General features: G+C 37.0%; 1 protein-coding gene across 27 annotated transcripts in view; it reads right to left on the bottom strand.

The window, feature by feature from the left end:
* UNC80 (unc-80 homolog, NALCN channel complex subunit) overlaps nucleotides 1-17,622 on the bottom strand; it is a 288,619-nt gene that overhangs the window by 210,799 nt on the left and 60,198 nt on the right. For 20 of the 27 annotated variants that reach the window (XM_073633516.1, XM_073633519.1, XM_073633525.1 and 17 more), the window contains 4 exons: nucleotides 16,140-16,296; nucleotides 12,915-13,087; nucleotides 7,206-7,418; nucleotides 6,493-6,664 (listed from right to left, as the gene is read on the bottom strand). In XM_073633516.1, coding sequence (XP_073489617.1) covers nucleotides 6,493-6,664; nucleotides 7,206-7,418; nucleotides 12,915-13,087; nucleotides 16,140-16,296 — 715 coding nt within the window. The remainder of the gene's footprint in view (nucleotides 1-6,492; nucleotides 6,665-7,205; nucleotides 7,419-12,914; nucleotides 13,088-16,139; nucleotides 16,297-17,622) is intronic. The other 7 variants (XM_073633526.1, XM_073633532.1, XM_073633535.1 and 4 more) reach the window with 2 other exon arrangements.

The raw sequence follows: 17,622 nt of genomic DNA, 5'->3' as shown, positions 1-17,622 counted from the left end.
AGCTTTTGTTTTTCCATCTTTGTTGTGGGTAGAACCCAGTACCTCTACCAGGTGTTAATACAGTTAAGCTGGCCATAGATGGAGCGATTTTCTCTCAGTTCCCCCATCAACACAGTCAGTGAGGATGGGGAATCCCTCCCATTGGAGCCATTGTATTGGGGGGTGGGGGAAGCCTGGAGAACACAGTGATTGCTGCTAGTGGCTATAATAGCTACTAGCAATAATTGCGTGTAAAAATCTTACAGGCTGATTGTACCCAAGTTGATCGATCAATCAACTTGGGTACATTCAGCCTGCCTATACATGGTTTGAATCTCGGCTGGTCCCTGCTGAACCGGCCGAGATTCGAACAGTCTATAGCCGAATTTAATTTTCCCATTGGGAAGATTTGCCCTCACTTCCTGTCCCAGTTACAGCCTGCGATACCTTAAAACATAGGCTGCCACCAGGACAGGAAGTGACCTGACATAAGGTTATCACATTCCACTCTACTAAAAAGAGCTGGAGTTATTTATTTTTGTGCCTTAATTTGTTAGTCACCACCCCACTACTTGTACTGATGACATGACAAAAGAAGAGAGGAAAATCTCCCCAACAAGGACAGAAACAGCATCAAAATCTAACAGATGTTCTAACCCTCATCTACTCTATGGCTGGTGTTGGGCTCTTGTCCAGTACATAAGTTAAGTACAATGGCCTAAAAAATGTCAAGTGTCTTGATGATTTGCCTTCTTTCTCTATATGATGCATGTAACAATTATTTATATATGTATTTTATATAATATACTATATTGTGATACCTACACTATTCAGTAGTATGCCATTAAAGAATACTTTTAGATATTTTACTATTAAAGAACTTTTAAAATAGGCAGAATTCTCAACATGTTTCAATAGGATGCATGCAAAGACCATATAATAATCAGCATGTAAGATGCATGCAATATACTATAGCTAGAAAAGAAAGCAATGTTAATCAGTCAGAAAGGTGCAACCAGAGTATAAAACAAGGCAAGATGATTTATTCATCAGATTGCCCATATTTAACAGTCCAAATTATTTCTCCAGAAAAAGAAACATACAAAATGCAGAAATTGCAAAATATACCATAACATACTGATTCAAATTTATAATAATCAATTGCATTTTAGAAAAATGACTATACTATATTTTTTCCTATATTTGATCCGGTTGCACATCTGATAATACAAATATTCCCACATACACATGATTAAAAAACATAAAAAGCCATTACATGGACAACATAACCGGCATAAAATGGTCACTTTAACTTGAACAAAATTCCATCATTTTTGTCACAAACGTGCAACATTCTCTTTCAGTTCTTTATGTATGATCCAGATGTTTTGGTTCTTGTAAGCGTAACAAAGTTTGTAACAGTTTATTTCTCCATCCAGGTGATATAAGTATTGATTGATAGCAAAATAAACCCAGAGCTACACAGGTGACTGTTTATTCATTTCAAATGAGGTGGTTGGAAGTAAGTAATTAAAACTGAACTCCAAACACACAGCTAAATACAACATTAAAATAATAACTATTATCTATTTTACCTGCCAAAATATTTGAAATGCTGTTCAGACAATCTTTTCATGCAGGCTTTCCTACCAGACAACCAAGCTAGGTCCTAGAAACCACTGAAGATAACTCTGCAATTAAGAAATATAGCCTTGTCTAGAACCCACACCATCCTGGGATTGGACAATAAAGGAACAGTAGTACACTGAAAAAGTCATCCCTCTTGCTCTTCCATTCCTCTATTCTTCTCTTCCCTTATTCTGAAAGCATGTATCGGTCTACCAGTGTTAACCCTCCCCTTTTCCCAGTCTAAGTGTTGTAAAGAGGTTTACAGGAGGCTGATATTAAGATAGATGCAGATACTTAGATTAGTTCTACATAAATATGCCTATAAACATCTTTAAATAATCTGTCACAAGATTAAACTGTGCTTTATTATTCTTGGAGTTCAGATTTAAAACGTTTGTTAACCCAAAAAAAAAAAAATGGATCCTGTTCCCTTAAAGCATGTTATACAGCACAGTGGTTGTGCTGTGTCATTTAGCCCCCTGTATCACCTGAAATACCTGGCTGATTCTGCCAGTTTCTACCCTCCTCCCTGTAAAATGACCATGATATATCAAGGCTGCTGAGCTTTTTTTTAACTATAGCATAGGCACTAGGACACAGCTTTTTTTTTTTTTTTTACAGAGGGCATGATATAATGGTCAGTTAGTGGCTTAACAACCACTTTACAGTAATTACTTTTTTGCCTTTGTAACTCCCGTGTTCAAGAAAAGTGAATGCTATTCAGTGGTGAAATGTATTTTGTTTATTTTTACTATAGGTACTGCATGGCTCTTTGGCTAAATACTTTAGGTGAAATGGGCCAATAAGGAATAATGCATTTAAATTGTATTTAAAGCCGTTTCTATTTGTCCTGGTAACCACTGTCACTGGGGCAGAAAGTAAGGGGAGTTTTTATTAGAGCAAGAAGTGAGGGTAAATTCTCTATGGGGAAGACTTGTTCTTATGTCAACTCTCTAATATAGTAATTCCTTTAACCCTTGAGAGACTTCCTCCTAAAGAACCCACTTGTAACTAGCGTAAATAAACAAAAAACACCAAGCGCAATAATGTTCTAGCGTGACATATACAATCAAATAAGTGTAAATCAAATGTATGTGAATGCACGTGCAATTAATTAAATAAAAATTGTTATATTGACAATGATATCAAGCTGCTATCAATTATATAGTGGTCAGAATCCCCTAAAAATTAAAACATATAACATAGATTGATGCACTTTGATACAAAGTTCAATCAATGTGAGAAAAGAATTTTTTGTGCTAAAAAACCAATGTGAAAAAAATTGCTACCAAACCGCTAAAAAATCGCATATATATAAAATCGCAAATATATGAAAAAAATCGCAAATATTTAAAACCTGTGTTCCTCCAGTTATACAAATCCACTGAAAGTGGTGCGATATCTCCAAAGTAAACTAAGCAACAATTGTGTATAGATATACTAAAAATGCGTTTGCAAATAGTAATCAATCCAAATTAGTGCCAATAAATAAATAAATTAGATATATTCCCTGTGATAAGTGTTGAATCCTCCATAATAAAAAATAAATAAATGATATGCTTATAAAGGTGCAATATATATACAATTGATGAGTATAAATAGATAAATAGTGCCAATAGAATCTGATTGAATATACTGTAGATGATGAAATTCATGAGATAGGATAAGTAACAGGCGACAGTTCAATCCTCAGTAATCTGGGATATCTGGATTCCTGCAGTACTTATTTGTTCACCCTCTGAGCTATTTCTTCCACAGCCACAATGAATGGTAATTTTCTCAGTATCAAGTGGTTTTATGTAAAATAAACAAAGAGAGAAAACATTGCGCAATATTGTTACAATAAAAGTTCACAGGCAAAACAGCACAGTGATACACTCACGTGTGCCTGACTTGTTTTAGGCATGCAGATATGCAGATAGGCAGAACTCAGCTGGCTTGTAAGGACAAGGCTTGCTACGCAATCTGCTGCTGCTTGATACAATGTATTCAGCAGACTGTGTCCTAGGCTCCTCCCACGCGTTGCATCACTGACACGTGACTTTCTCAGCTTGAGAAAGTCACGTGTCAGTGATGCAACGCGTGGGAGGAGCCTAGGACACAGTCTGCTGAATACATTGTATCAAGCAGCAGCAGATTGCGTAGCAAGCCTTGTCCTTACAAGCCAGCTGAGATCTGCCTATCTGCTTATCTGCATGCCTAAAACAAGTCAAGCACACGTGAGTGTATCACTGTGCTGTTTTGCCTGTGAACTTTTATTGTAACAATATTGCGCAATGTTTTCTCTCTTTGTTTATTTTACATAAAACCACTTGATACTGAGAAAATTACCATTCATTGTGGCTGTGGAAGAAATAGCTCAGAGGGTGAACAAATAAGTACTGCAGGAATCCAGATATCCCAGATTACTGAGGATTGAACTGTCGCCTGTTACTTATCCTATCTCATGAATTTAATCATCTATATTTAATCAGATTCTATTGGCACTATTTATCTATTTATACTCATCAATTGTATATATATATTGCACCTTTATAAGCATATCATTTATTTATTTTTTATTATGGAGGATTCAACACTTATCACAGGGAATATATCTAATTTATTTATTTATTGGCACTAATTTGGATTGATTACTATTTGCAAAAGCATTTTTAGTATATCTATACACAATTGTTGCTTAGTTTACTTTGGAGATATCGCAGCACTTCCAGTGGATTTGTATAACTGGAGGAACACAGTTTTTAAATATTTGCGATTTTTTTCATATATTTGCGATTTTATATATATGCGATTTTTTTGCGATTTGGTAGCAATTTTTTTCACATTGGTTTTTTAGCACAAAAAATTCTTTTCTCACATTGATTGAACTTTGTATCAGAGCGCATCAATCTATGTTATATGACCACTTGTAACAAGCGCTCTCATGTTAATTGAAGAAACTGGCCTAAGAGACGTTCAGCTAAATTTATCAAAGCTGGAGCAGACAGAATCCTAAAAGTTATGTGTAGCAACCAATCAGCTTCTTCATTTTCAAATCTTAACTGAACAAGCTGAAGTTGGAAGCTGATTGGTTGCCATGCACAGCTGCTCCAGATTCTGGCTGCTCCAGTTTTAAATTTCCCCCCACTGTAAGATTGTTGGCTGATCCATATATGTCCAAATGTTATGTACCATAATAGCCAGCTTAACCTTTAACATGAATGTAATATTTTCAAAATGTATGAGCTTTGTTTTTCCGTGTAGACAAAAAACCCAGAACGTTTTACTACTCATCCAGCTTAAGATGCTAACTGGATAAGCAGTGAAATGTCATTCAACATTACAAAACAAGTATGCTAATTGTGACTAACCACTAGTAGCTCAAATGATTTCTATTTATTTTTATTTTAAAGCCTAAATTAAATCTCTATTAATTAGTATTTGCTAGAGTAAACATGACTCCAAAATGTGAATCACCCATTGCACTGTATTTTATATTTCTTTACTAATAAAGTGTTCTTTAAACCTTGAATGAATGTATAAAAAACAAAAAACATCTGGTTCATACACAGTGACTTTATCATTTTATCTGCTGTTTTAGTTTAATAGTATAAGGTTAGTTGCCAGTTAAAGTAAGCACAACCCTTAGGTTTTAACATTGCAAAAGCTGTATAATTATTTCATCTAGAAATCGCTGCCAACTAGAAAATGTTTAACATGTTGGCATTTTCTAGTTAGAAGCATTCGAATTTGCACACATATGGCCAAGGCATTATTTGTAGATATGCTTCAGTGGTGAAGCATTTAAATAGAACCAATGTAAGTAATAAGACAATACAATTTCTATTCATTTGTATTTTGGATGTTTTGCTTACATTTGTGTTTTTGGTATTTAGGGGAAAATAACCCGACTGTGAAACATTTCTATTTTAATTTATATAATTTAGATCATAATGCCTTGGAAATATATGGAGACAGACTGCACAGAAAGAGCCTTAAAGACATATAACATAGTATTTTCCACAGAGCAATAAGGCACATGGTATAGACCCATCTGGACACAAACAGATGCTGCACTTTAGGTTAGGGGATGCAGAAGCTATGAATAATTTACATTGTAATCTTTATTCCATTTCAGCTAAAGAAATAAAGATCACAGAGACATCATAGAGCAATGCTATGTGGTTCTCCAATAGAATTACTGGGCATATTCATCTTTAAAACCAATGCTAATTTTCATTTTCTTTAGTCTAGAGATTGTTGGGTATGCTTAAAATGTGTCGGGATGCATAGATCCAATAATTATATTTCTTAAATTTGTATTTTACTGTGCTATTATTGTGATGACACAGACATTGATCCCAGCTGGTGTGGTCAAACTAAAAAAAAAAACATGTTTTGCCCATTTCTGAGGCCAATTCATTTGCTATTTTGTTTTGTTGCTGTTGTTACTTTTGTCATGTAATGCTAAAAACCCAACAATTTCCAGTTTTACCATAATATACTTGAAGATCAGCACAGATAGATAAGAGAGTTTAGAAAACTTTACCTCAGTCTGATATCCAAGGAGTAACTTTGGGGGCCTCTATTACTCTGTCTACCAAAGGCACGTGCAAAGAGTTCTGTGCATACAGCCTCGGTGTAGGATTGCCACCTGCATCTTGGTCACTCAGGATGATCCGGCCATAGCAAGCTCTTTACACAAGGTCAGGACTTGACTTGACAATTTGAAGTATAAAGGATGAGTGTTATCCTTTAAACTTCCTGACTTGGTATAAAAAACAATCTTGGCCGATCTGATATGAGAAACAAGGAACAGGTGATAAACCTGTCTGAAATATCCAAGCAAGAATTATCAAGAGAAAAAAAGAAATAGAGTGCTCCTAAAGCAGAGTTCCTTACAAGCAGGGTTTCTTGTAGTAAAGGGATTCTCCTTACTGTCATCTAAAAAGTCTTCTTCCTCATCCTCTTTTCTCAGCCTTCTCTTGGTTTCTTCATCATAGATAAGACCTAGCAGATTGGCTGGACTTTCACTTTCGCTGTGACAAACCTCATTAAGGCGGGCACCTATTACCTGAAATAACATTAATATTATGTATGTAGTAATTTGAAGGCCATGAGCCTACTATTTAGCAAACATTTTCACCTTGATTTGATTAATTGCACTGCCATCCATCGCCTGAAAATAAACAGCATTTACTGACTCCCACATAGGTTTAATTTATGCTCTTTGCATCCTGAATTAAAAAAGAAAGCATGGCATCGGTTGCCATTTCCTCTTCACCATCACATGGAGCAGATGTAATGCCATCAGCTAGATATCATAAAATGATCATACCATCATGCATAACACAATTACTTTATCAGGCTCCTGATTAGTTCTATAGGCAGTTACTAATATTTAGTCATTATTTTCCTCAGTGACCATGAAGCAACTGAGTCTACCAGGACCTTGTTGTTTGTGCTAATCTTGGGACTTCTTTGTCTGGGTAACTGAAATCTCATATTCCAGTTCTACACTCATGTGTATGAATTCCATCATGGGTCATTTTGTAAAATGACTACATCATACCATCTCTAGGAGTCTGCAGAGCTCAACCATGAAGTCAACTTACATCTCCCCACTGGTAGAAGAGCTTGGCTGCATTCCATTGCAGCTTCTGATTGCGTTTGTTTCCCACTATAGGAGAACGACCACGAGAAAGGCCTTTTTTGGCAATGTTAACATGATGTCCTTTCATCCATTCTGGCCAGTTTCCACGATTACACCGATGCACAAAGCGTGCACACTCCAGGAAGAGCGCAGCTCTTGCCACCACAGGAGCCTCCTACCATACAGAAAGAGAAAAAACATAATATACAAATCTGTAAACAATAGGAAAGGTTGTAGAATTTGAATTAAAGAATTATAAAATTAGAATTTTAGAATTTATTACATGATTTATGGAGCTGTAATGCTTGTGATTGTAAAGCTTAGTTTTTTTTTTTAAATAACAAACATGTTATACTTAACTCCTCTGTGTAAGGGTTTTGCACAGAGTGGCTCCCAATCCTCCTTTTCTGGGCTCCTCCATGGGGGCACTCATGCTGGCACACTCCTGCTGCTGCATCCATTGACACAGACAGCAGGACTCGGCCCACCCCCTGGCTCCCGTTTCACTGGATTTGATTGACAGCAACAGGAGCCAATGGCTCTTGCTGCTATCAATCTATCCAATGAGGACCCGAGACAGCGGCTGGAGCTGCTGTGCTCGTCCCGGTCGCTGGAACAATCGGGCTCAGGTAAGAAAGTGGGGGGGGGGGGGTGCTGCAGCACAGAAGGGTTTTCACCTTAATGTATAGAAGGCATTAAGGTGAAAAACCATGAGGGTTGTCTTCAACCAGAGGGGGGGAGGGGGGCACAGACGTCCCCGCCAGGAGAAGACAATGATTATTGCTAGCGGCTATAGCGATAATTGCAAAAGAATCAGGCAAGCTGATTTACCTAAGCTGATCTATCGATCAACTTGGTACATTCAGCCTGCCCATTAAAAGTTTGAATTCACGGTTCAGCAGGAACCGTGAATGGCCTTAGGGTGACAGTTAAAGAGGAGCTCCAGGCTCCTTCAGAGAAAAATTTAAGTCAGCAGCTACAAATACTGTAGCTGCTGACTTTTAATATTAGGACACTTACCTGTCCATGAATCCAGTGGTGTCTTTACCCCAGCTGATTTTTCAATCGGCTCTCAGGTGCTGTCACCGCCATTTCTTGTAAGGGAAACCAGCAGTGAAGCTTCACAGCTGGCTCCCTACTGGACATGTATGAAGCGTGCTGCGCTTTGTGAATGGCCCGGTGGCAGTGGAAGGAGGAGGGGGGCCCAACTTCCAGGTAACTTCAGTGAAGTCACCTGGAAGTGGGAGCGGGTACCTGTCAAAACCCCCTCCCCCCGAAAGGTGCCAAATGTGGAAGCGAAAGGGGGAAGAAAGCAAACAAATGAAGCTCTGCTTTAGGTTTTAAGGCATTAAGAGAAGGTAAGATGTTAAAGGTTAATTTTCAGGGTTAAGGTAAGGATGAGTTAACGTCCAAATGTTTCAAGTTTCAAGCTAAAGGATGGGTTTCAGGGTTAGCTTAGAGTTTAAGTCTTAGATGGTTTGTAAAGTATTAGGGGTTCATTAAGGGCATCCTTCAGTTGTTGCTAGCGGTTCCTTGACAAGTGAGCATTGGTAGATTGCTCTCGTATCTGCATTGACCACCAGAGTGTAATGACAATATACTTTTTATTGTATTTTATTTTTTACTACTATTGTTATTAATAATAATTTCTTTATTTTCTTTATTTAATGAGACAGGCTGATCTAGGGTTAGAGATAAGCTTAAGTAGATGAGCAAGAAGAGAGTTAAGTGTTAGGGTGAGCTTGGGGAACAGATTATGATTTGGAGTCAGTTTGCATACATTATGCAGAGATTGTCAGGCGCCAAGATCTCAGCACCAACCACCATGCCAGGACATCAACAAAAAAGTTATTTTCTCTTCAGATAGGCTGTCATAATTATGAGACAGTCTAAGTGTTGGTTTTTTGATAGCTGAACAACACAAAGAAAGCTGCATTAGTTGCTAGGCTGTATGGTTAGGGGGATATTTTGTAATTAGAAAATAAAGAAGATAAGGCCTCCAAGGAATAAAATAATCCAGTAGGAGAAGTAATTTCTTAATATCTCCCTAAAATGAAATATTAGTTTTAGATGAACTAATAAAGTGAGAACATAGCACAAAAAATTGGTTTTAAGCACATTTTACTCATACAAAGCTAATATTCAAACAATGAAAACATTTAAATATTAATTGGTTTGAAATAAACTTGCATGTTGTATAAGGCAGGTATGGGTGTTGAACGAATTGATTATAGGTGCCATAACTGCAATACAATATATTTACAATAATGTATGTAGCACTCATATTAAAAAAAATAGCTTGCAACCCCTGGAATTATCTGTCTTACCTGCCATTTGTAGAAGAGGCAATAAAGATATGAGGCTATGAGGATAGAATGAATAGAGATGGAATCACAGGACACAGACACAAATCACAAATGGAGAGGAATGAACCAGACGATGGAAAGCTGAAAATAACCACAAACTGCTATAATCAACAATGAAAAAATCTAGATCGCATCAAATTCTCAGCATAAAAGGGTCTATTTATCACTTTACCTATTCAAACAAGCAAGGATGTTTAGTTAAAGCTTGCTTCTACGCTGTATTAAATATTTGTTCCAGCATCCTAAAATAATCATTTCTGGGCCTTAAACTTTATAGTAGAATGTTAGAACTAATTACTTGGCTCTTTCTGTACAACTGAAATAGCAAAAGGTAAAAAAAAAAGTTTACTACACTACAAATAATAGGAAAATGTTAATTAATAAAAAGTTGCTTGTTTTTATCTCTCTGGAGTTTAGCTTTAAGGGCATCAGGGTTTATTCTATAGGCATTGTAACTACAGCTATTACCGGTATTTATTTAGATAGTATATTACATTATTTTCACACTTTTGTTTAGTTTTCTTGCAATGTCATAACTAAGAATCATAGGGGCCCCAAAGCAAAGTTTTGATGGTGGAACCCAACTAACTTTCTCTGTAGCAGATGACAGTGTTACCCGTGACAAAACGTATACAGTTCAAAACAATGAAAATAGTCCCACTTGAATGCCCCCCAAACCTGTGTCAGTCGGATCAGCATGTAAAAAGACTGGCGCAAGACAGACAGAATCAGCTTGTCAGGCTCCAGTAGATTTCAACAAAATGGTGGCAGTCTTCACACAGACACCAACTCCCTGTTGCATAAATGTGAATGAGATGAGTAAAAGATGGCTTCAGCTCCTGTTCTCCACCTATAAAGAACTCCTCAGATGCGTTTGGCCTTTTCAGGGCATAATCATAGAGGCCAAACATATACCTAAATCATAGACTACAAGGGGCCAGTGCTGTAAATAAAAGTTAAAGTTGTAGTACCAATAATAGTAAGAAAAAAGAAATTACCCTAATAAAACCTTCTTTCAACTCTAGATTTTTAAATTCTTTTGTGGAACTACAAACCAAGCTATTCTAGGTTTTAGCTGAGGATAAACTTAGATTTTTGACAGCATTAGGAATACAGGGTTAATTTTAGGCTGTAGCAGAAGTTCTGACTGCAATATTTCTACACTGCTAAGACAGATATGAAAATGCATCTTGCTGCACAACACTGTATCTGTGGCTACTGACAACCCTGAGGTCTGACCTCAACACTTCTATACTGAAAACTTCACAGTTTCGTTTTCCTCAAAAGCCTCTCTAATGCCCCCCCCAGCCGCAAGCCCCATAGCAGCTGTGTGGGCTTCTATGGCCACTGTTTCCTTGCCATTAATCATTCAACTGACTTCATGTCTGTCCTACAACCAGCAGTCACTTGGATGGCAGTATTGGGTTTGAGGCAGAAACCACACAGAAGGAACACAGGTTAAATCTGTAAGGTTACAGAGTTATAAATCCCATCAAAATCTAAATTTACACTTTAAGCGAAGCACAACTTTCTGGAATAGACATCCAAATGAAAAAAATAATTACTGCTGTCTGATTAAAAAATAAAAATGTTGAATCCAGATGCCTCCGATTCAGCCATATACAGCCATATATGAGAGCCCTACGAGGCCTAATTGCGAGGTTTGTCTGGTGTAACAAAAAGCCATGAATTGCATACACGGTTTTGACTGGGGGAAAAAACAAGGAGGATTAGCTCTACCGGATTTTAATAAATACTACATTGGAGTGACACTTTCACGGTTTATGGAATGGTCAAGAGAGGTCTCAGATAAGAGATGGGTTAATATTGAACATAGTATGAGTAGCACACACCTAGGTCACATTATATGGAACCCTCCAAAATACAGAACACTTAGCACAAAGACACCGGATTTAACACTTAATACACTAAAACTATGGGATCAGATCCACACACAAAATAAATGGTATTATAACTCTCCTTTGATCTACATGAAGGATAATACATTTTTTGAACTGGGGATGAGGGAGGTGGGAGGGAATTGGATAAAGAATGGAAATACACAATTAAAAGATTTAATTAGAGAAGGGAAAATTCGCACATATCACGATTTGAGAACTGAGACAGATCTAATGGAGATTGATCCATGGTGGTACATCCAGTTGTTGCATCTTGTAAAGAAACTTCCGAAACCGATTAGAGGTGAAGAAGATTATAGGCTGCTTGAGCAGCTCTGTAAGAGAGGAAAATCAAGAAATACCATTTCTTGACTTTATAAAATTTTAATGTCTAAAGAGGAACTGGAGGTGCCTCCCTATATCAAGAAATGGGAAAGGGAATTAGGGATACAATGTAGTAATCACATGTTAGGAAAAATTTTGAAAATGATACACAGTTCTTCAGTTGACACCAAGATGACGGAAACAAATTTTAAGTGTCTAGCAAGGTGGTATGCGACACCAGACAAAATTAGCAAATTCCAACCGGAAAAATCTGTGGAATGTTGGAGAGGGTGTAAAAATATTGGAACGATGGCTCATATATGGTGGGAGTGCTCCATCATTAAAGCATACTGGAAGAAAATTATACATCTAATAAAGGATATTACTAATAAAACTATATCGGAAGATCCATGGACATGCTTATTCCATGGGACAGAGGAGTCAATTAAGCAATACCAAACATCTATAGTCCCTATATTGTTGGACGCTGCCAAGAGCCAGATTCCAAAAAAATGGCAGGAATCAGAGAGTCCTAAAACTCGCAAATGGCTTTTTTGTGTTAATGAAATCTACAATATGGAGTGTTTACATGGTACTGGAATAGAACCAGATGAGGGGGCTGAACGAAAAGACAAATGGGCAGGGTGGTTTAAGAATACGTGGAGTTATGTCGAGGAGATTATTGGCTAAAGCTTAAACGGGTTTAAAGTCAGGGAACTATTGGAGGAAGTCAGGTTTTCGGTATGCATAATAAAATAACTGCAGGTTGGTGGTGGGAGGGGGGCGGGTTTTTAGTTTAAGAGGGTTACCAGAGAAGCACGCTTATAAGATGTATGTTAATGTACGGATTTTAGTTTTGTATTTGTAAAACATAAATAAAGAATTTAAAAAAAAAAAAAAAAAAAAAAGAAAAAGGAAAAAAAAAAAAATTAAAAAAAAATGTTGCACGAAGTTTTGAATATGTAGGACATACAATCAGTCTTTGGCAATTTGGTTGTTGTTGTCCACATAACTGCCCTTTTTGATCCTGGCTGGAACTCTTCTTTTTCCATTGATAAATAAAATCCTGAGTTGATCACTTACCAAATCTAAAGCTGCAGCCAGAATGGAGGCATCAGGAATAGTCCCTGGTTCACAGCAGTTGAGGAGGAACTGGAATCGCTTCATGCCTTGCCTTATGGCTCCCAGATTCACCACATTTTTACTTTTCCCAGCCTCCTGATTAGCTGTGCTATGGTCATCATAGCTGTGACATCCTGAAGAATGCAAAGGTAGGAGGAAAAAAGGGGGAAGAGCACAAGATCTCACAAATAAAAAAGACAATTTTGAACCCCGAAACACTGGATTTCCCCAGAATTCTAATCTAATGTGTGGTCTGAAGCTAAGCGCACATGGTGGCATCACCCACAACACCCAGCATATTATGGGGGACATGTACACACAATGATCTTTCAAGGTATTCCACACACCTCTGCATTCACAATTATAGCTTTCATATCTACTGGGATCCACACAATCTGGGTGGTTTCTTATAATAACACATACATAAAATTTTGTTTACATAAAAATACAATTAAAGCATTGCAGCCAACAGAACACAAGCTGCGTAATCACTTGTGATCAAAGCTAGGGTGTGGAATAGCTTATGCAAATTAATACATTATCCCTAATTCAACTTGGCTTAAACCAGTGTAGAAATAATTTAACTTTTGTTCTCTGTAGTTTGCACATAGGGATTTGGATAACATTGGATAAAACTAATCTGCTTATTAACTCAGCTATTTTAAAGTATTCATCAATCAATTGCCGAATAATGTTCATATTCGTTAAGAGGCTACCATTTGCTGCCTTTTCTTATAGTCTTTAATTAAAGGCAAATGCACGTTTCCAAAGTTGTATCCGTTTTGCAATGTTAGAAATATCTAATGAGGAGATTCATGGGTGAAATAAGTAGAACTGTACTGTATATTGAATCAATCAGTAACTGCAGCATTCGCCTACAAAATATTTGTTTTCTGAATCAAAGTATCTATCCCGTCTACCGATGAAATGCTAAACAAACTAATTTGCTATGCTGTATATTATTGAAAAGCATTTTTTGGGGGTCAGAAATAGTAATATGGTATCAGACAAAAGGGAGGTGTAATCGGCATCCTCACATCTCTACATATTACACATATATTGTATATATTATATAAAATATATATTATATCAGTCAGTAGCTAAGATAGTATAGAAGAATTAAGAACAAAGGTGATTGACAGTTATCACTCCTTTAAAATAGTAGTAGACATGAGGAGCACTTTTGTTTGTGATTAGGCATAAAGTTATAAATATATTCATAGGTCATGTTTTGGCATACTGGAACTGACCCTAAGTTTCTGGAAAAAAACATGTTTGAAGAGGCAAGAAAAGAGAACTTAAATTGTGGATGTTTTCAGATCAAGATTATTTATCTTCACGTTGAGTGAAGAATACTATCAAAAGCATTTTGGGGATCTAAAGAGCCCTGTTCTTCATGGCTTCAGATAGTAAAAAGTCAGGACTATAACGTAATGTGGTATTTCAGAAAAAGATAGTGCTGCGTAACAAGCCAGCTCCTAATCTCTGGTTTGACAGGCTGTTATCCAGCACATTTTTGTGCTGGATAAATTGCAACAGTCCAGATTCTCTACAATTTCGAGTCCCGATGACGGGGTCTCCTTGGAACAAACCAAATGCTTTGGATGTTTTTATTAATGGGATATAATGATAAGTAAATTTGATCTGAACTTCAACATTTATCATTCTATTTTCAAACCTCTCCAAGCATATTATAACTTCTAAGCACTCCTAATCTCCTATGATCAAAACAGGTTTATCGAGCCTTTTCTACTGTTTCTCAACCTGTTGTATATGGAAAAGTTAAGAAAAACATGTGATAAAAACTACAGGAACAAAGGTGAGCAGAATTACAACACTTCACAAAGCACGGCACCACGAGAGCAGAGAGACAGAGATGGAATGCAGCCAAAGGCAGTGTCCTGAGGTCAGCTCCATCACAACCATCATCTGCCGAGAACCCCACTTCAAACAAAAGTCTTCAACTCTGCCCATCTCAGTACAGTGACTCAAAAACATATCAGTATATGCATACCCCAGTACTTGGTATCAATCTGCTTATAAGATATTCCAAATGTATACATTTAGAGTAAGACTAAGTTAAATACTTCAAAAGGGTACACAGTATTAAGGATGAATTGGCTATTAGCCATAAACATGACAAATAGGTTGTGTTTAAGTTTATCATCACAGCCTCTTATAGCTTGTTTTACTCATTCATTCATCATTTCACTGAGTATATTATCAATGTTCCTTTCCTTAAAAGTCTCACATTTCTCTTATTCTCTATAATGAATATCAGTGTTGTACATGAATATAGTTTTTCAGCATTATTATAATCGCAATTTTACAGTGCTGATGCAAGAAGGACAGTGTCTTATTTTGGAAATGGTTATGCAGATGCTGGTCATGCAAACACAGAAGAAAAGAGATAATTGAAACAAGGTATCTGGGTGGAATTTTTGTCTTATTAAAATGCTTTGGCGTCATAACAAAAATATATTTGTATAAAATAGACAACTAAAAAAAATAGTATGAATTAGGAGTCCATAATATATGGAACTTATTCTGGAATGTAATTTTTGGGATACTGGGCATCCAAATTTCGATAAATTTGTGCTGTTAAATTAAAGAATGCATGCCGTGAAATGGAGGAAAGATTTTGTGAGGCATGTTTTCTGCAACATGCCATTTGGTAAATTCCAAATTTCATGTGTTGAAAATGCACCGTCACCTAGTTATTCAGCAATTAGGGCAAATGAGACAGTCCCATAAATGAATCACTGAGGCTATCAGGATATTTACAATGCCTCCGTAGACTTGTTTGTTGCTAATAACTTAATAGGCTAAGCATTGACTTGGATCAGATAATTGCTCTGTTTCTTTGCAGACAGGTAACCGATGCATTTTGAAACACTGATTTTTTTTTTTTTTCATTCAGTGAAGCTGTGGTTTTATTTCATGAGAAATAAGGAAAGACATGGAAATGGAAAAGATAGGATAGATGGGTGCATTAAATAGGTTTGCTGCAGATTCTGTGAAAGGATTATGAGAAATAGGTATTGTTATGGGTCACATTTTGCTAAGGAAGGAGGTTGCAGTGAATCAGTTGCAAGTCACCTCAGCAGCAAAAGTGTAAAAAATTTCAATGGAAGAAGGTAAAATAATTGCCAAGGAACAGAAAAAACGAGAACCCTGATATCTAACCATCTTTTTCTTCTGTGTGATGAAGCCTGGATGTATTCCTTCTGCTTGAGCGCCATTTACCAAGACGCTTGAAAAAATTTTCTTCTTCATCTCGCCCGCCATCCATTCCTGATCCTGGCCCAGCTTCAGACAGCTTTACAGCACTAGTAAATTTCACCTATACCAAGAAGAAGCAAGAGTATACTTATGTGATTAGGACTGATTCATAAAAAAGTTAACCACAGTAGCCATGACTGTTAACTAAATACCTGTATTTAAAAACCAGCTACTTGCTTTACTAATTTCAGCATTCTGTAACAGTGGCTTGGACATTTCATATTAAAGCTGAACTCCAGACAGAAATAAAGGGCACAAATGAATGCAGCTCTGTATTCATTAATAAATTATTACATGTATGATTTAAAGGATAAGTTCACCTTTCGTAACATGTTACATGTTGAACCCATATTCAGGGTGTAACATGTAACATGTTACGAATGGCCTGGCCCCTGCACCTCCCCTTTTCCCTACCTGCTACCTGTCACAATTTTAAAAAAACATGGCCACTGCCTGTCCGCGTCACTGATTGACAGAACTATGTGCATTGAAAACTACAAGGTCCGGCAGCCTTTGCAGCTGTCAGCTTGTAATTTTCAATGAACTACCATGGCGCTGTGGAGTGCCATGGTAGTTCATTTATGCTTCCTGTTCAGATTGTATCTGCTTGCCCGTATGGGATGTATGGGGAAGTAGATGCACTGGCAGATCTGCAAGAGACCTGCATGGCACCAGCCATCTGCAAAAAAAAGTGAATTTATTATTTTTTTTCAAAAAGTGAACTTATCCTTTAAATGCAAGCAATGTAAGTACCTGAATTTGGCTTGTTATTAGCCTTTTACAATCCAGTGTACAGCAGAATTAAGTGTTTATACCTCTCAAGCTGCTATACTTAAGGAAAGATTCCTTCAAAAGGGATATGAAGCAAACACTTTAGATGAAATCATTCAGGAGGTAGCCAACATCCCTAGAGAACAGTGCTTAAAAGAAATAGATAATATAACACCAACTGATCAACATCAGTTGGGATTCATATCTAATTTTCACCATCAATATAAGGACATTGAAATGTTTTTTAAGAAACATTGGCACATCCTCTGTAGAGGCAGACATTTGGGGGAAGTTTTACCGAACCATCCAAAATGTATCTACAGACGAGCGCCAAATTTTGGCGATAGGGTTTTCAATACCACAGTGTGTCCCTCCATTTTAAAGATAAACATAATCAGGACCCAAGTCTTCTACAATTTTGCGGAATAGATTATGTTCACCAATCTTGGAGAGGGTCCAGTCGGGTAAGAAATCTATCCCAGAGAGAAACCCGATGGATCCTTCTTTTGAAGTGTTTGTCCCCCAGAGGAATGAACATTGAATTAGACCTGAATTGCTTTATCAACAACTTTTAAAGGGTTTAGCACCACTCTATGTGTTCATTTAGCAGGTCTAT

This window comes from Aquarana catesbeiana, linkage group LG06 (genome assembly GCF_042186555.1).
Source record: "Aquarana catesbeiana isolate 2022-GZ linkage group LG06, ASM4218655v1, whole genome shotgun sequence".
Classification (NCBI taxonomy): domain Eukaryota; kingdom Metazoa; phylum Chordata; class Amphibia; order Anura; family Ranidae; genus Aquarana; species Aquarana catesbeiana.
The sequence above is the reverse complement of the archived record's forward strand: the minus strand, read 5'-3'. Positions and strand labels throughout refer to the sequence as shown.